The sequence below is a fragment of the Rattus norvegicus genome, chromosome X, assembly GCF_036323735.1.
Source record: "Rattus norvegicus strain BN/NHsdMcwi chromosome X, GRCr8, whole genome shotgun sequence".
NCBI lineage: Eukaryota > Metazoa > Chordata > Mammalia > Rodentia > Muridae > Rattus > Rattus norvegicus.
The window spans coordinates 80,815,266-80,842,097 of NC_086039.1; the positions used below are offsets into that span (position 1 = coordinate 80,815,266).

Consider the following 26,832-nt stretch of genomic DNA (forward strand, 5'->3'; position numbering starts at 1 on the left):
ACAATGGTTAGAACGAGAAAATCTGTAAAACTATTAGGAAAAAAACCACCAACAACAAAGTAAATAATCTTAAAGTGCTGTTAAGTAAAAATAAAAAGCTCTCAACAAAAAAGAAAACATCACTGAGCGATGAGATAACATAAAAGGGTCGGAGTAAATATATGCAAGCTATATACATGGAGAATGATTAATATGCAGACAATATTAGGAAACTGAAATAACTCAACAGCAAACAAATTAATTTTTTAAAGGTCAAGTGATCTGAAAAGATATTTTTCAAGGAAAGTGTACAAAAGAGCAGTAAAATGTTGCATTATTTTACCTAGGGAGATGTAAACAAACACTTACTTCAGACAAAGTACCAAGGATACATTAAATTTAGGACTTCAGCAAAACAAAACCCTGGTGGACTAATCAAGTTATTGGTGAATATGGGTGAAGAGTAACATAAATGAGTCCAAATGACCCCAAAACCCAAGTCTCATTACATTACAAATGACTGGCTCATGTAAGATACACCACAGATTTCCCCATTCAGTCAACTTTCCACTTCCTTTCTCCTCCTGCAGCTAGGAGAGTAGTAGAAGGGTATATTGGACAGAATCCCAGATGAAAATCTTGTGACCCTCCCCCAACCCCCTTCTTCTAAAGGGTGATAACAACTCCATTATATTACTACAGACCTAACTATCACAACATTATTTAGCTCAATTAGTTGTCATGGTTACCAGGGCACCAAAGTCTCATCTCTAACATGGTGATTAAATCATGTTATCCCCAGTGAAAAAAGCCACAGTACAACACCAGTAAGTTTTAAAAAATGCTATCACTAATCATTAAGGAAATGTTAATCAAAACCACAGTCATTCTGGTTCTTCAATAAATTAAAATAAAATATTTTATCACTACTACCTCACATAGGCAGGAAATTCCATCTCTCCTAGACAAAAGAGGCCTCCCAGATAACAAGGCTTTGCACAGAGAAGGCTGTAAGCAGGACAAAAAACGCACCCTGCTTCTCTAGCACTGGGTCACAGGCAGCATGACCACTGTCCTATCTCATATGTCATACGCTAATCATAGCTATATATCCCACATGTCATGGCACACAGGTCATATTAACCAGGCAAATCGTTCTGCACATCTTCATCTGAAATTTACCCGAGAGTGTGCTAAGGACTTTCCAAGCACTTGGCCTAACCCAGCAGCAGAGCATGTGAGGCTTTTCAACCTAATTCAGTAATGCCAAGGGACCTTTACCTACTTTTTGGTGGTTCATCATGTTCCCCATCTCCCACCTCCTAAAGAACCGTAAAAGAACACATTTCTTTGTTCAGGTGGGCTGGTGCTTTGCTTTAGATCCTGCTGTGCTGCTATACCCTTTGCGTCAACACTTCCATGCCTTCCTAAACAGCACTCTACTCTTTCTTCCTCCCCAGTCAAAGATTCTGGTGCTCATGAAGGTGAATTGCTCTGTGGGACTGCTACACCGCCATGGCTGTGTTTGTGCCTAACAGCAGACCTTTGTCCTACTCTTAGTCTCCAGGACTCGCTGACTATCTGTTCGGAAATCCTAACAAGAGGTCAGGGGTTACACTGGTTGTTGATTTGTTCTCTGAACAAGACCTAATGGCAGTCTGCTCTCCACCATTCTAGAAGGGAACCTGAGGAACACAGGGATATTTTTCTCGCCCATACCCTGTTTAACTCAACAGACTTCATAATGAGTACCACCAAATCTCACCTAACTAAAGATTCTCACTTTATTGCTGTTTGCATAACCTCAAAGCATTTGATTTTGGGAAAGATATCAAAAATAATTTTTTTTCGGTACACTGTCTTCCACAACCAAAATGTATAACAAGAGTCCAGTGACCTGAAAATGGTAGCATTTAACATTCTTAGAGATTTAAAGAACTTCATACAGAGCAATTGCAAGTTTTCTGCAGTTCCTTACATGCAAGGCTATCATCTATCTTTGTTACTGACCTTCTCTCTGTCAATCTTTTACAACCTTCCAAATCCTGCTATTAAATGAAAAACGTATTGCTGTGGAAAAATTTACTCATTCCAAGAACTCCTTCACTAACTTTGACCCCATGACCATGGTGACCCTCCTTCTCCTTATGGCCTTTTGGCCACCTCCAAGCCAGCTTCCTCTCCTACCCCTTCAGAACTGCCTTCTCCACCCTCCTTTTCTTCCACCTCTGGTTCCACTAACTGTTAACTCAAGCCCATGTTCCATTTCCTGTCCACATGGCATTAACTGAAAACTCAAAGCCACCCAAAACCAATCCTTGGTGTAGATTTAGAACAGTGTGGAGTGAATTCTGAACCAGAACTCTAAGTAGGAGCTCCAGAGTCAATCCATGGCCTCTGGTACTGTTTAGAGATCCCTAGATCCTTCTCTGGCCGTGTCTGCCTAATAAGCTACCCCATTCATCACTCCATTCTGTGACTACTGGGAACCCTATGCAGAATGAACAGTAAACCCAAGAAGGAAAACCAAGCATCATTCAGCTGATCCATAACCCACACAACAAATGTGAGAGAAGATATGCATACCACAAAACACCACAAAATGACCTAACTACAGATGCTTGGCTCTCCTTGCAAAATGACAAAACATGGAAACAGCAAAGACAATATGCTTCCTCCTGAAACCAGAACCCTAAGCATAATAATCCTTGAAAAAAGCTATTTAGTTGGTGTACAAGACAAGGATTTAGTTCAAAGAGGATATGAACAAATGCCTGAAAGAAGACTGGAAAAATCCTAACAGTTGAGTGGAATAATGAACACAATTCACCATATGAAGTTAGAATTAGACAAAACGAATCACTGAAGAAAAGCCAAACTGAAATAAAACTTTAAAGGAAAGATTAAGGAAGCGAAGCATAAACCTCAGAGGTAAGATTCACCCACAGCGTACAGAGATGGAAGAGAGAATCTCAGGCTCTAAAGACAAGATAGAAGAAAATAGATACCTCAGCCAAAGAGAAGGCTTTTTTTTAAATAGGAACAAAACAGCCAAGAAATCTGGGACACTATGAAAACACCAAATCTACAAATAATAGGAATAGAGGGAGGAGAAGAAAACCAGGTCAAAGGCATAAAGAATAATTTTCAACAAAATTACAGGTGAAATTTTCTCAAATTTAAGGAAAGAGATGCCTATCAAGGTGCAAAAGGTATCCAGAACACCAAATAGGCAAGAGCAGAAAAGAAACTCCCAGTGACATATCATAATTAAAACCTAAATGTATAGAATAAAGGATATTAAAAGCTGCAAGAGAGAAATACCAAGCCACATATAAAAACAGACTTTTAACACCTTTTTAAAAAAAATAAGAATTTTTATTTGGATGAATGTTTGCCTGTATGTATCTTTGTACACCATATGTGTGTCTTGTGCCTGTAGAGTCCAGGTTAGGGCATTGAATCCAAAAGAACTGGAGTTACAGACTGTGATAAAACACATGTGGGTACTGGGAATCAAACTTGGGTCCTCTGGAAGAGCCCACAGTGCTTTTATCTGCTAAGTCTTCTTTCTAGCTCCACGACCTGACTTTTTAATGGACACATTAAAAGCTTGTGTTTTGAAAAAAATATATCTGCCAGTCCAGCCAAACACTATCAGATCTAAAATCACATATTAACCCTAATGCAGTGATAGTGGGTGAATTCAGTGCCCACTCTCACCAATAGATAGATTATTCAGGCACTAATTAGATTAACTTTGGAATCAAACACATATATCAAATGGATCTAACAAATCTCTGGAGAACATTCTACCCAGACACCCAAGAATATACTTTCTTCTAGTAACTCGTGGAACTTTTTTTTTGTCAAGGGATCACATATTAGGACACACACACAAAAAAACTTAACAAATATACAAAAATTGAAATAGCATCTTATATCATATCTGATGACTATGGATTAAAGCAGGATATTATCAACAATAAAAAAATGACAGAAGTAGGGAACAGGAATGATCATGGTAGCTGAAGGGAGGGGGAACTTGGGAGGCAAAGGGTAGTGGAGGAAATAAGGGGGTATTGAACAGGACAGGAGAGAGGTACAGAGGGTAAGGAAATTGAATAAAATGTGTACCAGGGACAGGAGGAATGAGGAACTGAGGATAGCCATTGAAGGATCCCAGACACCAGGGAAACAGGAGGTTCCCAGCACACAACAGGGATGATTTTAGCAGAGAAGGGGCAATAGAATTTGTAGAGACCACCACCAGTAGATAGGCACAGCCCCAAGTCAAAGGATGGGGCTAGACACCCATCTCAAAGTTTTTAACCCAGAATTGTTCCTGTCCAAAGGAAGAACAGGGACAAAAAATGGAGCAGATACTGAAGGAAGGGCCATCTGGGGAGTGCCCCACCTAGGGAATCCATCCTCTCTGCAGATACTAAACTCAACACTGTCATGTTGCCATTGCCAAGAGGCACTTGCTGACCGGAACCTGGTGTGGCTGCTCCTTGGGAGATGCAGCCAGCAACTGACCAATGCAAATGTGGATGCTTGGAGCCAACCATCAGATGGAGCTCAGGGACCCTGGCGGGAGAGCTGGTGGAAGGACTGGAGGAGTGGAGGACACAGATGCAAAAATTCTTGATAAAATGCTTGTAAACTAAATTTGATACATTGAAAGATTATGTAGCATGATCAAGTTGGCTTCATCTAAAAATGCAGGAATAATTCAACAGGTATAAATCAATATGTATAATCTACACATAAACAGGCTAAAGTACAGAGCAATAGTCATCTAAGTAGATGCAGGAAAGGCCTTTGAAAATATCCAACTCATTGTGACTTCTGATATGTGAGTCGTTGAATACTTTTCCAAACAATTAAATAAAATAATTATAGAATGATCTTCGTGCCTTGGGTTCTAGTAGTTACTGATCTCCGGATCCAATATACCTAAGTGATGGAGGTTCATTAGTTCTCCATCCTCACGTGTGTGTTTCAATACTACAAACTTTTTTATTTTCATTTTTTTATTTAATCTTCTTTTGCAGTCTAGACTTTACCCCCCTCCTGGTCCATCCTCTGACTGTTCCTCATCTCATACTCCTCCCCCCATCTCCTCGAGGAAGTCCCCACCCCTCCAACCCTTACCCCACCAGACCTCCCCACTCCCTGAGGTCTCCAGTCTCTTGAAGGTTAAGTGCATCTTCTCTGCCTGAACTTAGACCTGGCAGTCCTCTGCTGTCTATATGCTGGAGGCCTCATCTCAGCTTGTGTATGCTGCCTGGGTGGTGATTGGGGGTCCAGGTTAACTGAGACTGCTGGTCCTCCTACACGGTTGCCCTCCTCCTCATCTTCTTCCACCAGTCTCTACGATCTCCTGTTTTTAACTCTAAGCTATGCAAGCCACTCTACTAAAACTACTGATATATCTCTAAAAAGATGTCTTTCCCTAAATAAAACTATACTTACCTTTAATTTATCTCCTTGTTTACTGCCCCCTCAAAACCCCCTCTCATGATTTCTCTGAGATATCACACCATGTTCTTAAGCCTTTTCCTAACATTTCTGCCTCTCCTTTACCTGCTATAGTTCCCACACAGTTAATAGATGAGATCATACCCAAAATGCAGGAACCACGTTAGAAGGAGTATGCTATGGATACCTCAGACTCAGTTCTGGATTTGGGCACTCCTCCCACCTGGAATCGTCTTACAACCTCTGAACTTCTTGAACTAACCCGGCATAACCCTAGCCAAGGAATCACCAATACAATATCCACACTAATTCTATATATGTCTTTTATACTATCCAGAATTACATTCTCATCTTGGAAGGAGAGGGGCTTCTTATCTTCCAAAGGACATTTCATAATTAGCACCATCTTAATCCTAAAAGTATTATGAACTGCCTCCTTACTAGGGCACGTAGCCATCCTTCATCATAGGTAAGGCCAAAACGAGAATCCTCCTATAAGACTAAAAAAGCTGAAGAGTGGTAGGCAAGCTAAATTTCAGGCCACATATTCTGTTCTCCTCGTTGTGCTGTCTTTTAACCTTCTTGTTACTTCCCTACATTTAGAGTGGGGGCTATACCAGGAAGGTGCTACCTTAGATTAAGGCTGGTTCATAAAAGAGAGCAAAAGAAATTAAACTAAGGGCGGTGCACTTAAAAAATGTTGCAGTCCTTTATCCTGTCTGCATGACCTTCTTTTGTCCATCTTGACACTTCTTCCCCTCATCACTATGTTCCTGCCCTTTTACCTTCCAGGCTAGGTAAGCAATTTACACCTCAAACCTCTGCCGTGCAGCTGCAATGACTCACTTGAGAAACTTCTTCCCCCCAGGTCCCTTCTGGTTCATTATCTTATCAGCACGGAGACTCAGAGACTCTTAACATTCCCGGTTGTTTCTCAACACCAGCTTCCCAGAGTTCTTCAAAATTCCTTGCCCCTTTGTCCTCATTGTGAAACTTTTATACATGCCCACGTCCACAGGCATACAGATGGATAGACAGACTAATACATTTTACTTTACACTGTGTTATATGGGATCTGAAATAAGATCCTTCACAAGAGTTACCAAGGAAAAGAGGAAGGTCAGGCAAGCAAGCTAGCACTGAAACTGTTTGAGATTGTATCTGTTAAAAAAATTCTGACATTTTGGAAAAAATACAAACATGTTCTTATATACTTTTTACACACATGGTACTCAAGTTAGACTTTGGTGGAATCATACTTTGTTGGTGGTGTCCTGTATGGGATAAATGGATACTTATTCACGTCGCTCATAGAAAAGTTACTGTGACAAGGTGACACAGTCAAAGACCAGAAGGAGACAGCAATTATCGGTCTGGAGACACAAGTCTGCGTACGTGCAAAAGCTAACAAAACAACACCTGGACTCTTTAGCCAGGTTTGCAGGTAAAGGTGCGTCATGAAAATTAAAGGAGAAGGCTATTTTTCCAAACACAGACACAAACTGAAATGTATAAAGACTACGAAAAAGAAAACTACCAAATTAACAAAATTTATGTCCAATAAGGAACTCTAAAAAAATCAACAAGATAGATAAACCCTTAGCCTAACTAAAGGGCACAGAGAGAGTATCCAGAAATTAGCAACAGAAACTGAGGAATTTCAAAAAAAAATCGTGTCTTACTACAAAAGCCTATACTCAGCAACACTGGAAAATCTAGACGAAATGGAGATATGTTTTTAAATTTGGCAGTTGGAAGATAAAAAGAAAAGGAAGAAGAGTAAGGGGACCACAAAATACTATATAAGTACGAAAGGAGTCTCATAAAGGCAAGGAGAAATACTAAAGATCATTTAAACTTTATGTTACATTCATTCATTTGTATGGCAGGATGGGCCATGCCATAAACTTTGTGTCAACAACCTGTAAGAGTAGGTAGGCTCTCACCTTCTACCCAGTGGACTCTGGGAACCGATCTCAGATGTTAAAGTACGGCAGTGTCTTACCTTCTGAGACCTCTTGGAGTCCCAAGATCATTTAAGTATGGAACAGTACCAAAAATTGTATTATATATTGGGGAAATACTTAGAGTACAGATTACAGATGCTACCACCACAGAAAAAAAAAAACTTCAGTCATTAGAGCATTTGCCTATAGCCTTTCCAAGGTGTTAGATCTAATCCACATCTCTGAGACAAAACAAAACCAAGAATGATATGAGACATAGCTAGCTCTCTCTAATGTAGAAATTTATAAAAATTACATTGCAATATGTAAGTATAATAATTTTCTTGAAAGTAAAATTATTTAACTTAAGTAAAAGTTAGTATGCCCTGGAAATATGCTGTGCCTATTCTTTTTTTTTAAAGATTTGTTTATTCATTTTATGTATGTGAGTACACTGTCGCTGTCTTCAGACACACCAGAAGAGGGCACCAGATCTCATTACAGATGCTTGTGAGCCACCATGTGGTTGCTGGGAATTGAACTCAGGACCTCTGGAAGAGCAGTAAGTGCTCTAAACCGCTGAGCCATCTCTCCAGCCCTGCTATGCCTATTCTTTGTTTTGGTTTTTTTTTTTTTTTGGTTCTTTTTTTCAGAGCTGGGGACCGAACCCAGGGCCTTGCGCTTCCTAGGCAAGCGCTCTACCACTGAGCTAAATCCCCAGCCCCTGCTATGCCTATTCTTATAATATTACCTTGTGCGTTTAAAACTATTTAAAGATATCAAAGATGGAATACAGGTCTTTGAGCATGTTAGGCAAATGCTCTACCAATAAGCCACATACCCTGATTACATACATATTTTAAGTATTAATATCTCATGTTGCATTTTGATGCATTTCGCCAAAATCATTATAAAAATTTCTGAGGCACTATTGCCTTGTTTACCACCCTAAGTCTTTGAAATCCAATATATAATTTACACCTAATCCACATTCCATTTTTGAAGACTGCATTATTATTTTTATTAGCTATTTTTATTTACATTTCAAATCTTATTACCTTTCCCAGTTTCCTGTCCATAAGCCCCCTATACCATCCCCCATCCCCTTCTTGTATAAGGGTGTTCCCTTCCCCATCCATCCCCCCCCAAATTCCCCTACAGTGAGGAATCCAGCCTTGTCAGGACCAAGGGCTTCTCCTCCCACTGATGCCCAACAAGGCCATCCTCTGCTACATATGCACCTGGAGCCATGGGTCTGTCCATGTGTACTCTTTGGATGGTGGTTTAGTCTCTGGGAGCTCTGGTTGGCTGGTATGGTTGTTCTTATGCGGTTGTAAATCCCTTCAGCTCTGAAGGCTGCATTATTATTACATGTACTATGACTGTATTTATATTTCATGAGATTTAGATCTTTTAAATATTAAGAGTTTTTAAAGTATATTAAAATACCCAGGTGTACCAGTAACTGAATGGAATATTCATTAAAAGTTAATTGAGGTATAATTAAGATACAGTATAAATTCACTTCAATAACTGCAGTCTATCTTCTGAAGGTTTCTTTTCATTTTTGTTGCCTTAAATTCTGCTTACTTGCTCTCAAGTTCACTTATTATGTGTTCTTTCATCCCCATGCCAATACTGAGCCAACTAGCAAGTTGCTTATGTTAGATGTATTTTTCAATACTATGCCTTTATTTATTTTACTCGGATAATGTCTAATGCGTTCTTTAGATTATTTTTAAGTATTAGGGATTGAAGCCAGTGCTGAATTGTGGCAAGAGAGCACTGTATCAACCGAGTTATAGCCTTAGCCTCTAGCCTAACACCCGCCTACTGCTACTGATGATAATTTGCACTTGCTTACTGAAATGCTTTCACAATTTTCTTCTACATTCTCTGTTAGATAATACCACCATCTGTTGGTGCCAGCAGCCTGGTTTTTATCAGTCATGGGTGAACCATCCCTGTGACTGTATACTGAGGGATTTTCACGTGCTTCCTGGATATCTTGACCATTATCCTCCTAGGCTTTCAGTCTTATCTTTTATTTTTTAATAGATACTCATCTGCTTAGGTTTGGCTTAGACTTTCTGGTGGTGTCTACAGTTTTGTCTCATCACAAGACTGGGGAGCCCATGCCTTTTGGAAATCAGTCTTCCAGCAAGTTCTAAATGGTAGGGCTTTAGCAGGGCAAGAACACACTCAGTTTCCCTAAATCCCAGGCCCAGAACAGGCCGACCATTGTCACATTGTTAAGTCATATATTATCTAGGACCTTTGTTCTGTGTTCTTTTCCATTCACCCCTTAACCGGAGATATGTCAGGAACTTTGCAAACATCTGCCTTAGCTCTAAACCAGAGTTCACAGTGCATTTTAACCTAATATGGTAATGTCAGCCAACTTAAGACACACTTCTTGTGGTGTGACAGTTGCCTCTTCCAAAAGAAACGTTCAAAAACACCCTTTGCTTTCCCTAAGTAAGCTGTACCTTAACCTCAGACACTGCCTCAATATTGACTTCATTTAACCCTTTGCTTGTTTCAGGGAATTCTCTGGAAACCTAATAAGGTTATGGTTTTGGTGATTCTTTAATTTCTACATCTTCTTTGATGGTATTTTCATATAATCTGATATCACCAACGCATGTTAGTGCCACCTAAAGTGATAGAAACCCAGACACTTGTGAGAATAACTTCCCTATAATGCCAAACTACAGATCTATATCTGTAGAAAGAAAAATGGATTCACCATATTTCAGGAACTTCATGTTGTGGCTTAATTCCTCTTGATGTTGCCAATTAGAAACCCCAGGTACTGGTTTAGAAAACCCAGGCACTATTGTGGATGGACACCAAGAAGTGCTTGCTGACAGGAGCCTTATACAGCTGTCTCCTGAGAGGCTTTGTCAGAGCATGACAAATACAGAGGTGGATGTTGGCAGCCAATAGGACTGAACAAGGGGACCCCGTTGGAGAAATTAGAGAAAGGATTGAAGGAGCTGAAGGGACTTGCAACCCCATAAGAACAACAATACCAACCAACCAGAGCTCCCAGGAACTAAACCACTACCAAAAGAGTATACATGGACTGACCCATAGCTCCAGCTCCATATGTGGCAGAGGATGGCCTTGTCAGGCATCAATTGGAGAAGCCCTTGGTCCTGCCAAGGCTTGGTGCCCCAGTGCATGGGAATGTCAGGGCAGGGAGGTAGAAGTGGTTGGGTGGGAGGGGAACAGGAGGAAGAGGATGGGATAGTGATAGTGTGGGTTCTGGAGGAGAAATCTGGAAAGGGGATAACATTTGAAATTTAAATACAAAAAATATCCAGTAAAAATAAAAAAATCACCGGTTTAGTACATGGAATGCAGTGCTGTATAATATATAGGACACAGAGAGAGGCTCCATAGACAAAGCTGTTTCAGTGTCCTCTCTTTGCTTTCTATCTGGTGTCTCTCGGAGAATGGCTAAGCTCAGTCCTGGTTGAGAAGGAGAGCACTTCCCTGGCTGTAAGGTGTCAGTAAAAGCTTCTTTCCAGCTGATCTTCCTTACCAAATTCCCAAACTTATTTGTGGAACTCTATGGAACTCTTCGGGAGGGTGAACAGAGTAATGCTGTGTGGTTTTTGTTCCTGTTGCTAGTGTGTGTTACATGTCATTTAAATCAGGTAGCCCTCTGCTTTTGTTGTTAAATAAATGACAAAGTAGCTGATGATTCCAGATTGCCCTGGACTCTCTAACCATTTCCACTTCTTTCCACCGTTCAGAAATCTCTTACATTTTTTTCAACATTCTCTATCTACTTTACAGGGAAGGGAAGGAAGTAAAGAATCTGGACAGTCTTGTCTGAATATTGAAGTCCTAGCTCTAATTTCATTTGTCCTCAAATCTGTAAATCCTTTTGTAACTTAAGTTACTTTTATAAATGTGTATCTATTTTCCACAGCTTTATAGTTTTATGTACATAACAGTTACAACAAAATATTCTGGGTACTTGGTTAAATATAGTTTTATGGGGCTTATACAGAAAAGTCAATGAGATTCCTTGGGAAAATGCAATCTTATTGAATTTCTATGATATTATAGAACAGAACTTAGAGTAGTTATAAATATTAACTACATATCACTTTTAAAATACTGAATTGTAGTAAGAGTAGTAAGGTATATCTGTAAATATTTACTGTCTGTTAAGATTAAATTGTATAATCAGCTAAATAGAAAACTAAGATATTTCATGAGTTGTTTTCCATGTTTTCATTTAGTTATGAATCTATTTTCTTTCATTTTTATTTAAATGTTTCTTTTTTATAAACTGTAGTATAAAAACTTGCAAATAAAACTATAGATTAAGATATTATGATCTAAAAATATGTTTTGAGATAATTTAGTTTTATCAAAGCTAGATTTTATTAGTTCTATTAAAATCATTAAAAAGTTTCAATGATATTCCCACTAAGAATATGACAGGACGGAACTGGAAAATATCATCCTGAGTGAGGTAACCCAATCACAGAATAACACACATGGTATGCACTCATTGATAAGTGGCTATCAGCCCAAATGCTTGAATTACCCTAGATGCCTAGAACAAATGAAACTCAAGACGGATGATCAAAATGTGAATGCTTCACTCCTTCTTTAAATGAGGAAAAAGAATACCCTTGGCAGGGAATAGAGAGGCAAAGATTAAAACAGAGACTGAAGGAACACCCACTCAGAGCCTGCCCCTCATGTGGCCCATACATATACAGCCACCCAATTAGACAAGATGGATGAAGCAAAGAAGTGCAGGCCGACAGGAGCCGGATGTAGATCGCTCCTGAGAGACACAGCCAGAATACAGCAAATACAGAGGCGAATGCCAGCAGCAAACCACTGAACTGAGAACAGGACCCCCGTTGAAGGAATCAGAGAAAGAACTGGAAGAGCTTGAAGGGGCTCGAGACCCCAAAAGTACAAGAATGCCAAGCAACCAGAGCTTCCAGGGACTAAGCCACTACCTAAAGACTATACATGGACTGACCCTGCACTCTGACCCCATAGGTAGCAATGAATATCCTAGTAAGAGCACCAGTGGAAGGGGAAGCCCTGGGTCCTGCTAAGACTGAACCCCCAGTGAACTAGACTGGTGGGGGGAGGGCGGCAATGGGGGGAGGGTGGGGAGGGGAACACCCATAAAGAAGGGGAGGGGGGAGGGGGATGTTTGCCCGGAAACCGGGAAAGGGAATAACACTCGAAATGTATATAAGAAATACTCAAGTTAATAAAAAAAAAAAAAGAATATGACAGGAAAGTCATTTGTTGCGTTAAACCAAAGATTACTTACTGCTCTTTTCCTAGAACACCCTGTAATCCAAGGCACAGAAAGGTTTCCTGAAATCTGTGAAAACAACAAATGAAATCTTAGTATGTATTAACATTGCCTATAATGTTGATCAACACTAAATCAAAACATTGCATATGATGTGGAGAAAAAGAGATCTGTATTTAAAACACAGTGCAAATCGAAGGCATTCATTCCTTACATACTTAAAGGGCCTTCCCTTGTAGAAAAAAATAATTAGAAATGATATAGAATCTTCCAGAAATTAAAACAAAAATACTTGTTGGGTTCTGTAAGGTATATGAAAGTGTGTAAAAAATAGTTATTCTTAAAAATTCAGTGCTCTATGGATTAAAAGAAAAGAATGTTTTAAAAAATCATATCATCACAAAATAAGGGATGACACTATAAATGAAGTCCATTAGTAGTATTTACTTTGAACACTAAGTACTTACTAATATAAATATTATTACAGGTACCTTCTTAATATGGATTAAGATATATTGATATATTAGGAAATAAGTAATCTTAGAGATGCAGTACAAATTCAGAAGAACTGTTTTTCTAAATTTTCTCCTCATTAGATAACCATATTAATATACCTTCCATCTTTTATCACAAAGTGATAAACACAGATTTTAAAACCACTGATTTGAAGGATGATTATGTTGTATAAACAATACATAACTGTAAAAGGTAGAAAGGTGAAATTTTAAGCTATATAATCTATACATAAAGGTTCTCTACATAAAGAGTACATGCAGTAAAATCTTTTCTTTTTAAGTTCCAGTCCAGTGTTTAGTGTTGATAATGAAGTTCTGCAGTGTTGCAGACATGAACAGACAGATGCATCTTCCATAGTATACAAGTAGTTCATATCCCAGCAAATATTTTCTAATAGTGTCTCCAAATTGTGAGGGATTTTTAACATTTACAAATAGAAGAGAGTAATGATTAGAGTTAAGAATATACTTACTTCAGTTATTGGTATATTGGACATATAAACTTGACTTAACATAAGTAAAATTATTTTATTAACATAAAATATTTTCACTAAATGTATAATAAAATAGTGATTAGCTGAATGCAGAAGGTCATAGCAGAGTACGAATAATTATTTTTTATTTTAGAAATAAATAGGACAAACCAAGTGAAATAATCACATCATATGCTCCGTACAAAAAGAGATATTCAATTATTTTGAATTATCACTTCACATATTCCTACTAGTGAGAATAGCTGAAGAGTAGCTATGCAGAACCTCTAGAAAACAAGTATGGTACAGCAAAGAATTATGGATAAAACAGAATCCTCAAACATCAACTACTAAAATGTTGGATGATACTAAAATTTTCTATTCAATTAACATCTACTAAAATATATTCTTTAATTCCTTATATTTCTAGCACAATCCAAAGAAAAAATAGCCAGGATAGCCAGATTATATAAAAATAAATTTGACTAATAATACAAATAAACATTCCTCCGACTTTCAGGAGTCTTTTTTTGGTACAAGATTCAAAGACAGGATTCTCATGTACTAGAACCCATAAAACATAGTACTCAAATGAAATGGACAGTTAGTTTAATTTTACACATAAAAACATGATTTAAAAAATTATGAAATAAATCTACAAGGTGGATCTCACAAACATTTCATAACTTACACAGACAAATGGGTGCTCTGTATTTCAAACTAGAAAATTTATGATATTATAAACTCATTACAATAATGTTGTCATTGTTGAAAGCATTTGGGAAACTTAGAAATGTCAGTTCACACCTCATCCAGAGGTTCTGTCTCATTACTCACACACCTTTTATTGTAACTAAAAAATACAGCCTAGATTAAACATTCATAGTATTCACTAAATGTGTCACAGAATAAATTTTTTTCTAAAATCAAATTTTAGTGATGATTTGTCATCAGTAAAAGCATTTAAAAGAATCCCACAGGTTCTTAAAACAATTGTAAAAGACTTCAAAAACTTTTTGACAAATTGAACATTATTAAAATAAGTAGATATAACTTTTCAAGGTATCTAATTCAAATTCTGTTCAAATGTCTATCAGGTATCTCTCCTATATGAGATGCCATTTTAGCCGTTCCAGGAAATAAAAAGATAGGTAAAACCTAATTTCCTGGAGGGCAAGAACTATGATTTGAAAGGAAGAGATAAGACAGGTACATGAAAGATTTTAATACAAAGACAACTATAATAAGATGTCCAATAAATAAAGTAATAGGAGTTCAAAGTATGGCAAAATTACACCCACTTGTGGATTGATATCTCAGCTGAATCTTAAAAAGTGAGTAGAATTTTGATAGAAATAAAAAAGAGACATTCCAAGAAAAAAAGAATAGTATCACTGCTGTGGCATGAAAGCACAGCGATATCTGAGGAATTATCAGTTCATCCAGCACTGCTATGGTAGGCTGAAGTCATTTTGCGGAGGTGAGGAATGCTGTGTACACTTCTATATAATCCTGTGGAAAATATGAAGTTTCTGTGGTATACCTGTTATGTGACAGAACTTTAATTTTATATATTAGAAAGTTTATTATGACTGTCCATGTATAAGAAGTACAGAGATAATTCTATATGAATTTTGTACAAGAAGTAATCCAGGCTAGAAAGTAAGATAGGGGAAGTAGGACCACATATATATATATATATATATATATATATATATATATATATATATATAGAGAGAGAGAGAGAGAGAGAGAGAGAGAGAGAGAGAGAGACAGACCTTATATAAAAGACAGAAAAATAATTGGATGCTTGAGAGATGACAATGACCTTTTAAAATGACCATCATAAAGCTACTTCCTAGACAGATCAGCCTATTTAATTCAACCAAGGATTACAAGTTTAAGACAAGGAAATGCCTTTTGTTTGAAATCTGTCTTATGGCTAAAAAATAGTTGTATTTTTAAAAAATAACACAATTGCTTAAATGTAAATTAGAACTACATTGTTTATATTGTTGAACATAGTGAATCCAAATGTAACACGTTTCATGTAAAATTATGCTTATGCTTGAAGCTGATGATATATATCAATATATTAATTATACATTATACACTTATTACTTTTGATGGGTGTATATTCAGAAGCCATGCATATAGTTAATTTTTATGGATTACTTATAGGATTAAATTTAAAATTTGTTTCCTTTTAAATAATTTAGATCCTATAAAAGGTCATACAGGAATCACATGTCAAAAGCATTAACTTGATTCTAAAAGTAATTTAGTTATTCTGTTAGTGTTTTGTCAACTTGACCCGGGCTAGTCATCTGAAAAGAAGACAGTTCAACTGAGAAATTGTCTCCAAAAGATTAGCCTGTGTGCAAGACTATGGGGTATTTTCTTGATTGATTGTTGGTATGGGAAGACCCAGATCACTATGGGTGATGCCACTCTTGGGCAGGTCGTTCGAAGTTCTATAAGAAAGTAAACCTTGGAGAGCAAGTCAGTAAGCAAGTTACTTTTGCCATAAGACACAGAGTTGAACCAGTCATTTTCTGTAAGTTTCTGCTTCAGTTCCTGCCTCCACTCCAGCTTCCAGCTTGTATTCCTGGCCCAAATTCCCTCAATGATGGATTAGGATGTAGAAGTCTAAACCAAGTAAACCTTTCCTTCTCCAAGTTGCTTTGGTCTTAGTGTTTTATGATGGGGTATTACTGTGACAGACCTGACCATGTCTTTCTTAGGAAGACTGTGACGTGTTTTGTGACACTGGGCTAGAAAAGCCATTGATTACTCAGAGCTTAATGAGCTGTTTTGTGGTAACTTAAGAGATAATGCCAAAAAACATGCAAGGAATGGAGGCCTGGCTTGTTAAGGTTTAAAGTGAAGCTTTGAGAACTCATCAAAGACTCTATCCAGGCTGCTCAAGTAATATACTGAAATAAAATACATGGGTCAGCTGGGAGTAAAAATCAGTTATGATTAATAAGAAACTAGCACCACTACAATGAAACTTTTGCCCTCCTGGGACAATCAAGCTGCTGGCTTGGGGCTGAAAGATCAACTATGATTAATTAATAAAAGCCCAGCACCATTGAGGCAAAATCTTCATGGAAGTGTACTCTCAGGTTCAGTATATGGAAGCTGTGGTCTAGAGGGGGACAAGGTTGTATCTCGTGTTGGTAGCCAAACTTAGAAATGTGTAAGAATCTCTCACATGGTACTGGACTTGAAGACATGAAGGAGTCCCCAAATCCACTGAACTTTGGCACTATGAAAGTCTAGGAAAGGCCACTGGTGAAGGTAAATCTTCTGTTGTAGTAGAAACCAAAGGATTGAAGAGCTTATAGGAAAAGGCTGAGGATTGCCACCAAGTAATAGGTTTGGAGTGCCTGAAGAAAGTCTGGGAGTTTGTCAAGATGCAGCATGTGGAGACTCTAGCATTTTGGAGATGCCAGTACCATGGGATGACCGGCAAGGGCAGAAATAGCTGTACAATGGAGCCAACATGAGCCTATGAAATGAGCTATGTGTGTTGTGGATGGCAGAGACAAACAAGTGGAGTTGACCAGGTTCTGTGGAGTCCAGAAGATCATGAGAGAATTCTAGCTGTGGGACATTCAGTCACAGGATTTGCTATACACTGCTGGATATCAGTTTTGCTTTGCTTTGACTGTGACTATACATTTGTTCTTCCTTCTTGGAGCAATAAAGCATTTAGACTGTTTTCTTATTTTATGGGACTCTATAGTTATGAGACCTTGAATATTTTTGCAACTTTAAAATTTTGAAGAGACTGAGTTTTTTTTTTTTTCCTTTTTTTTTTTTTTATTAACTTGAGTATTTCTTATATACATTTCGAGAGTTATTCCCTTTCCCGGTATCCGGGCAAACATCCCCCTCCCCCCTCCCCTTCCTTATGGGTGTTCCCCTCCCAACCCTCCCCCCATTGCCGCCCTCTCCCCACCAGTCTAGTTCACTGGGGGTTCAGTCTTAGCAGGACCCAGGGCTTCCCCTTCCACTGGTGCTCTTACTAGGATGCATATCCTAGTAAGAGTTTTTAAAGAGAATTTGGCTTTTAAATTGTTGAAGTTTTTCAAAACTATGGAACTTTAAAAGTTAGTCTATGTTTTATATTGTAATATTAATAGTAACATGACATTTGGGAGACAAACAAGAAAGAAAATCTCATGGTTTAATAGTGATGTGTTTTTGTGTCAAGTTGACAAAGGGTCAATTGTGTTAATTTTGTCAACTTGACAGAAGCTAGACTCATCTGAGAAAAGAGAACCTCAAATGAGAAAATGCCTCCATATGGTTTGTGTGTAGGCAAGCGGGTAGGACATTTTCTTGACTAATTTTTGGTGTAGGAGAGTGTAACCCATTGTGGGTAATGCCAACAATGGAGCAGATAGTTCTAGAGTATTAAGAAAGCAAACTGAACAAGCCAAGAGAAGCAAGCCAGTAAGCAGTATCCTTCATGATCAATGCTTCAGTTTCTGCATCTAGGTTATGGCTGGAGCTCCTGTCCTGACTTTCCTTAGTGATAGACTATGATACAGAAGTGTAAGCCAAATAACATCTCTCTTCCCCAAGGTGCTCTGTGTCATGATCTTTATCACAGCAATAGGTAGCTAACCATGACATCTATAAAGAATTCAATACACATGATAGATATCCTCTTTTTAAAATTTCAAACCACTGAAGCTACAAACTGAAATATGTTTTATTTTACCTGAGTTAGGAAAATTGAATTTTTATTAATTAGATTTTCATTAAATCTGATTTGATTAACTGAAACAATTAGGCAATAACTGTCAACATGAGAAATTCATAAATCAATGTTTTAGCTTTCCCTCAATTGTTCTGGTATTAGATGAGCACCAATGCCTGCCAATCATAATGCTTAAATGCCAGAGTTCCCTGGTTTTTATTTATTTATTTATTTTTAGGTTATGAGGTGTATAACATGAGACTATTGCTGGGCATGTGATAGGAAGTCAATAAATACTTTCTAAATAAATTGAATTAATTATAGCCTTCACTGTTCACTTGTTATGAGTTTCTGAAACTCTACAAAGAGCTAAGCATGGCAATATGCAAAAGAGTCATTTATAGAGTAAGAACATGGGGACAGGAGAGGAAATTTCTTCTGCTTGAAAAGGTTTTACTTTTAAAAATATTTTACATATGTTTTAAATCACCTCACAAAGTAAAAGATTAACAGGTTCCATGAGGCATTTTAGACATATTTCATTTTTCTTGATTGCTAGCCGGCCCACTCCTTCCTCATCCCCTTTCCCCTTGTCTTAGTATAGGCTTTCACTCCAGTATTCTACCCTTCATTTTATTCTATTATCTCCTCACTCCCTTCCTTAAAGACCCACTTTTTCCAGACTCATGAGGTCCTTTGTAACTTCCTAGTTCATCCAACACTTGTGCCCGCCTCTATACACATATTTAACAGTTAGAGGCTAGGAAACACTAATGAGAAAGAACATTAGGTATTTGTCGTTTTGAGTGTGAGTTGCTTGGAAACAAAGAAACAATATTGCAATGCACATTATCAATTTTTTTTCTGCTCTTCCCCCTATCCAATCTCTATCAGGGCTCTGAGAAGTAGATTGGCTTTACAAATTATTTTTTTAATATATCATCTTTAAATAAGCAACAACATGCTTTAAATATAGAAATCCTTTCTCCATTAAGAGATAATAGAATGATGCTTAGGAACATTTATGAGCCTACCAAAATTCTTGCAATTCACAACCAAGATGCTATGTTGGATTTATTCCTACCTAATTTTAGTGGTTAAATTTTATGAAAATAAATAACAAGAACTTGGAATTCTATGATGGGTAAATGAAATCAGAAAAGGTCCTCAGATATAACATAAAAAACTCATTATATTCCCAATTCTTGAAATACTGACTGTAAAATATTGCAACATTATAAGTAAAATAATATAAACTTTATTGGGACAAATTTTTTTCTGATTCAAAGGCATGTGGCAGTATACAATTAAAAATCTGAAACTAAAACCTCCAGAATACTTTATTATCTAATTTGGCTCATGTAAAAAGACATTCGAGAAAATATAAATGCTCATTACTAATTTCAGAAACTATACCTGTCAAATGATAGCACTAAGTTTTCAATACCATTTTATAAATGAAATGCAGTAATTTTATAACATGGCCACACATCAGAGCTCCAGGAAGCAATGGAACATTCATTTTTTTGTTAGTAAACTACCATCTTTTGAAGGACTGCACTAGTGTTTTTACCGTATCTCTACTTTGCATACAACTCTTCAGTGAAGCAAAATATGGGGTTGTCGTTTTACTATGTTTTGTTTTAAGCACCATGGCCGCTTGTTGCACTAAACTTATGTGCTCTACTGTAGTAACTATAATTTGAAAATAAATGGCAGATGGAAGATAGCAAAATAAGAGCTAGGAAGCTCCAGAAATTTGTTCTTCTAAGACAATATTAAATAAACAACTGACGGGTTGGAGGTCAGAGCACATAACTAGAACTTTGAATTTGAGGCAGGAGGATTACAAAACCGAGGCAAGCTTATATAGGCAGTTCCAAGACAGCATTATATTGGGTCCCTATGTCAAAACAACATGAAAAACAAGTAGCGAAGGACTAAACCAGCATTGTGGCAGCTCTGAAAACCTTTCAAAACCTACAGCAACTAAGAAAATGCCACGGTGAAAGTGGTTGTAAAATGTATGGTATTTTTATTGACCATTTCTAGAACTGTTTTTTAGTGTGACATGACATGAAAGCAGTTTTGGCCCAATCCCTAGTCTCTTCTGTGAACAAGACACAAACTTAATTTGATGGAATTTTTGATTACTGTAATGTGTCTGCAGATATCTGAAGGTCTCTTTGTCTATGAATTGGAAGTTCAGATTTACAAAACTAGGACACATGAGCACTCAGGTTGGAAGGATGTAAAACTCTGAAGGAGGGTGCTGAAGTGCAGATGAGGAGAAAGACACTAGTGACTGAGGAAAGAACGCATAACTACTGTCTCTTCAGAAAGAATGGACACAGGCAACCTCAAACGGTAGGAGGTGGGGGGACCCTCTAGAAAGCACCAGAGACCTGGAAGGTGAGAGACTCTCAGGACTCAACGGGGGGTGGGGGGTGTCCTAGATGAAATGCCCTAAAGTCAGGCGTGGAAACTTTTAGAGCCCACCTCCAGCAGAAAGACAGGGCATCAAGTGAGGAATGGGGTTGCTATCCCACAGTCAAAATCTCTGACCCATAATTGTTCCTGTCTGAAAGAACTGCAGAGACAAAAATGGAGAAGAGGCTGAGCTAAAGGAGGTCCAGTGACAGGCCCAAATTGAGATCCAGCTCAAGGGGAGACTCCAAGACCTGACACTACTAGTGATGCTGTGCTTACAGCCAGGAGTCTAGCATGGCTGTCCTCTGAGAGCCCCAACAAGCAGCTGAAAGAGTTTAAACCCAACCAATGAACAGAAGCTGCTGATCCCTGTGGTTGAATTAGGGAAAACTTGGAAGAAGTTGCGGAGGAGGGCGACCCCTATAGGAAGAGCAGCAGTCTCAACTAACCTGGATCCTTGAGATCTCTGAGACACTGAACCACCAACCAGGCACCATACACCAAGTGGGTGATATGAGGCCCCCAACACATATACAGCAGAGGACTGCTGGGTCTGAGTTCAGTCAGAGAGGATGAACCTAACCCTCAAGAGACTGGAGGCCCCAGGGAGTTTAGAGGTCTGGTGGGGAGGGGGGAGTATGGGATGAGGAACAGTCAAAGGGTGGAGTGGGAGGGGAATAAAATCTGAACTAAAAAAAGATTGAATACTTTTTAAAAGAAAAAATAGACAAGAATGAGACTCAGACAAGTTAAAATATTTTAACCCAGCCTTTAAAACAGAGGGACTGGTAAATATACATAAGGGTGCGGTGAAAACCCAGGAAAGGACTAAAAGACCTGAAAATGCATGCTCAGCTGACCAGTGAATGTCTGCAGGTAGCCAAATTACTAAACTTGGTAATTTTTTTTCTCTTCCCAAATTATCAATGAAAAAGTAAAAGCCTTAGTATATGCGAAGAAACCGGACACTAGCGTCTAGTCAGAGAATAAATAAAAAGGAAATCTAACAAAATATTCCAATGGAACCTGCATGCCTTTATTTTTTGGGGGAGGGGGGTAAAGAATAAATAGAGAAATTGACTTTCAATAAGAAGTTACTACTAATCAGATAATAAGATTCTCAGATATTAATAAGAAGTAACTACAGGTGTTAGAAAGGGTACTTTGAGTACTACATCATTGTTTTTAAATTTTCTTTCCCCTATCCTTACTGTCTTTATTATTTTTGTTTTGAGACAGGGACTCACTATGTAGCCCAGGCTGGCCTAGAATTTGTTATGTAAATTAGGATGACCAGGAGCTTTTAGTGACTACTGATATATACCACTGTAGTCAGACATTGCTTTCCATTTTGAATCATGAAAGTGTACAAAGAACTGGGAGGAAACGATGTGTTAAACTCTGAACACCCTGGAAGCATCTTTCCTTCAGTGTTGTGGTCCAACAGGTATGGATGTCTAGCCAGTAGCAGGGAAACATAGCAAATATCTACATCTTATTATTCAAATTCTCAAAATCCATATTTGTTTTTGTTGTTGGTTTCTTCCTTTTAAGGAGAAGACCTTAAGGAAGGTTCAGAGGTAGACTTATAGTTCGCAGTTAGAGAGATTATTTGAGGAGGCTGGAGAGATGGCTCAGGGTTAAGAGCACTAACTGCTCTACCAGAAGTCCTGAGTTCAATTGCCAATAACCACATGGTGGCTCACAACCATCTGTAATGGGATCTGATGCCCTCTTCTGGTTTATCTGAAGACAGCAACAGTGCGCGCTCTCTCCCTTAGCTCTCCCTCCCTCCCCTCTCTCCTTCCCCCATCCTCCCTCTCTCTCTCTCTCTCTCTCTCTCTCTCTCTCTCTCTCTCTCTCTCTCATATATATATATATATATATATATATATATATATATAGTTATTGATATAGATAGATAGATAGATATAAATATATAGATGTGTAATAAATCTTTTAAAAACGAGATTATTTGAAACATACCCAAACAATTGATTATGTAAAACAGTAAAGAAATACATAGTTTGGTTCCGAGTCTAATGTTTCTTAAAAGTCTTACTCTAGGTATATCTTTTCCCAATAAGCACTATGCAAAAAGATTATTTGATTAAAGCGCAATTTAGCATGTTAATCAGGTGTCTACTAAAGGAGTTGGCTAAACCATGAAAGCTCTAAGTTCCCAGCCATTAATATCTAGAGTACTGATTCATTTGCCTACCCATGTATCCAAGGAAGGCAATTGGGTACATAACCAATATAATCTTATTTTAGATGTGGAAACTTCTATGCTTCCTATAAAGTACGATATCTTGAATAATTTTTATGTCAGACAGATTTTATTAAATGTCTGTATTCCTTTTATTTTTTAGAAGTCCTTGTCATTTTAAAACTTGATAAAGCACACCATTCTTCAAGGTGTTGGCCACAATCCAACATTTTCAAATAAAAGCCTCAAATTACTTCAAAATATAAGTTGTGACCTAGGCTGTAATATAACTGTACACAACTATCATTTTTAATACAAGCACACCTATAAAAATCTTTATAAAATAAATTTATACCTTACCTGGTAATTGTTTTGGTTTTGTGATAACCTCAGTTGGTTTGTTGATACAAAATGTGGAGAAAAATTACTCCGTGATGGATTAGTATTGCTGTACATAGTACTTGATGCTGTATGCAATGAGGTCCGTGGTGTCAAATGGTAGTCTCTAGTTTGATACAGTACATTGTCTGACACATCTCTAATATTCACCATTTGTGAATTTGACAGGTTTCTTCCTGGTCCAGGCAAAGTTGTACTTTGGTTCTCAGCTCGAAGGGAACTGCCACTTTCATAAAACCTTGAGTAGCTTGTTATCTGTGCTCCCATTGATGCTAGCTCTTCCTCTCTGGCATATTCATCCTCTGCATCTCCAGTCTCCATTGCAATGGACAAACAAGTTCCTTCTGCTGAGCCTGGCTTCTGTGTGGTATTTCCTCCCAGAATTCTCTGAGGGTAATCACTGACGGCCAATGAAAACACTTCACGAATTTCCAAGTTTTGTGTTCTACAGCAAGGGTCTCTACTGGTTGGCTTTTGCCCACATAAGTTATGTGATGCCAGAGCTGCATGTTCAGGTTTATATGACCTTTGGATCCCAACTGGTTCAATTTTGCAAGGTCTCTGGCACACAGATGGCTTTTGAGGTACTGTCATTTCAGAAGCTTGCACCGGAGAACTTGCGTAGCTTTTCTTTGTGTGATTGTACACTGAGTTTCCAGCATTTAGTACACTTGTCTGTCTTGACAAAATAATTGTCTTTTCCCCTAGGAGCACAGAAGCATTTTTACAGTGTGCTACTTGTCTTTGAACAGGAATGTGCAATTGAAATTCAGTGTCATTTTTACTGGCTGCCTTCTGAATAGGAATTTTCTGTGCTTCTGTAATTTGTGTATTTGTATGCTTTGTAGTGCCTTGCTTACTTGATGAGCCTGCCGGACTGTATATGCCAGTTACAATGACATCATTATTGGCAGAAGTCCAAGAAGATTGCTGGCTGGAAGGGCGGGCAATATTAACCACATTTCTGACTGTAATGTCCGGAGCTGCCAATGAGGTACCAGACACAGTTCCTGCTGTTCCTGACTCACAGCTTTTACTACTCATTTTTCTTCGCTTATTGCCAACCCACGTCTGAAAGGAAAAAAAAAAAAGGCAATATGAAAAAAGTTAACAACAAGCATAGAGAAAACCACTTCTAAATGATAAATTGTATTCTTATCGTAGAAACAAAGCCTACGCACAGGCAAAAGGAGAAGATCCAATAAAAAACAAAGTAAGCAAAGTATAAGCCCAAACATGATTAAAGACTAGCAGCCTGAGAGCATTAGTAAGAACACATTACTACTCTCTGCCATAAGATCCGTCCAATTACTATGAACTGAGAATTGCAAAAAGGTTTAAGAAATCTGAAATTGTTTTTATCGTTTGACCCATTATATAATAGTCTAGGAATATATCTTAAAATACAATTATAGTTTGACCAGCTCTAAGTCTCTACATTTACCCCTGCTCACAGCAAACAGGAGCTTCTCTAACCAAAAATGATGGGAACACTAATCTGAGTATAAACATTGTCATTTAGACAGCAATTTGATGAAGACATAGTATCCATTTTGCAAAATAACAGCAGTAGCTTCCCCAGCCACAGGACTTTGACTTCCAGTAGTAGAGTCCTTCCTGTATGACAGGACTCATATCTGATCAAAGTAGTTGGATATCCACTTAGCCGACTTAAGCACACCCCGTATTCCCCAATCTATAAGCAGATAGTAACAGCCATGGGGAGGACTTCCCATACCTGCGGATCTACAGGCAATTAATAGCTTCTAGGATAAGGAAAACACATTTTTTTCTTTAGTGATATAGCTTCTAGTAATGGCCCATGCTCCTGTAAGTGATTCTTTACCTAGCACCCTGAAAACAGCCCCAATGAAACTTATAGTCATCAAAAAACATAAGAGAGAGAGAGAGAGAGAGAGAGAGAGAGAGAGAGAGAGAGAGAGAGAGAGTGTGTTAGAGGGACACGCAGAAAGAAAAGTGGAAAGAGCAAGGGGATCAGGAATGGGAGGTGAACAGGGGAGAGTAACAAGAGGTGAGGATAAAATAAAACATAGACATAGATAAAAAGGCCATGCTGAAATCCATTAGTATACACATTTACTATAGGCTAAGAACTATTGACATGTAGGCACAGATATAGATAAGGTTTGTAACTTATATTTACTACACACTTATAATATCAAAAAATAAATGTACACTAAAGGGTAGCTCTTTAATTCAGTAGAAAATGCTCACTGGATTATTGACCAAACATGCACATATAATTGTCAGGCTTAATGACTTCTATTGTATATATATAAACATAGTTTATTTCATACTACTATTTATATTATTTTCTAAAGCATTCATTATTGATATATACCTTATTTTGCATACATTTTCATGTTGGTAGTCCTTCTCATGCAATACTAGAAAGGAAATAGCCAAAAATATGTATTTTCTAAGTGCCTTCCAACATTCCAAACTTTTATTTATCTCAAACCTCCAGTTTGAATCTCCTGTAGTTTTTACTAATCTGAGAACTAATAAAAGATAAATATCTTGATTGGACTTTTGTGGTTAGTATATTATTTTGATAGTCCATATCATGCATTATATTATATATATATATATATATACTTATATATATATATATGGATATTTACCTTTTTAAAACTGATTTGTAAGAGCAATTTTCTCTAAAGACAGTAACTTGATTATACAATGCCTTTGTTTTGCTTTGTTGTTAATTTATGGTAGTCATTTACCTGTTTTGCACTTTTCTCTACTTAAAAAGTTTCACACAATGAATATGTATTACCTTTATAAACATAAAAAAGTTATGGATAAAAGTAATATAATAGGTTGGCATTTAGGACTTAATTATAAAATACATTCTTCTATATAAGTAATTTATAATAATTACCTTAGTGTAATTTCCCTGAATCATGTTTCTTCTTAAAATACACAATAAAAACATTGCAGTCCAAATGTGATTATGCAACTTTATATTCAAAAGTGTATACCATATGATAAACTACTAAAACACTCTAATCTCTAAAGAATTAAACAAAATAAATGAGTAAATGAAATTCTTAAATAAACTAGTCTCACACACAAGTGATGTAAGGTTTAGATTTGCAAATTTTTAATGATGTGCTTTAGAAAACCTTATAAATTACCTAATGTTCAGTGTTTATACAATGTATAGACGCAATATTAATGTTGCTGTAATACTGTCTGCACTAGATTCTGCAATGACTATTCTGTATATATTATAGCTATTTTACTAGGCGCTACTTTTTAAATCATGTAAGTGAAGAAACTGAAGTCCAAAAATAATAGCTTTGGGAAAAATATCTTGTCAGCAAGTAGCAATGATTCCAGGTGAATTCT

General features: G+C 37.4%; 1 protein-coding gene across 5 annotated transcripts in view; it reads right to left on the reverse strand.

Annotated features, from left to right (window-relative positions):
- The window catches only part of Hdx (highly divergent homeobox), a 142,007-nt gene that overhangs the window by 75,651 nt on the left and 39,524 nt on the right, over nt 1-26,832 (reverse strand). For all 5 annotated transcript variants that reach the window (XR_005498000.2, XR_005498003.2, NM_001395572.1 and 2 more), the window contains 2 exons: nt 23,419-24,528; nt 12,733-12,786 (listed from right to left, as the gene is read on the reverse strand). Coding sequence is in view for 3 of the 5 variants with exons in the window: in NM_001395571.1 (NP_001382500.1) it covers nt 12,733-12,786; nt 23,419-24,528 (1,164 nt within the window). In the remaining 2 variants the exon portion in view is untranslated. The remainder of the gene's footprint in view (nt 1-12,732; nt 12,787-23,418; nt 24,529-26,832) is intronic.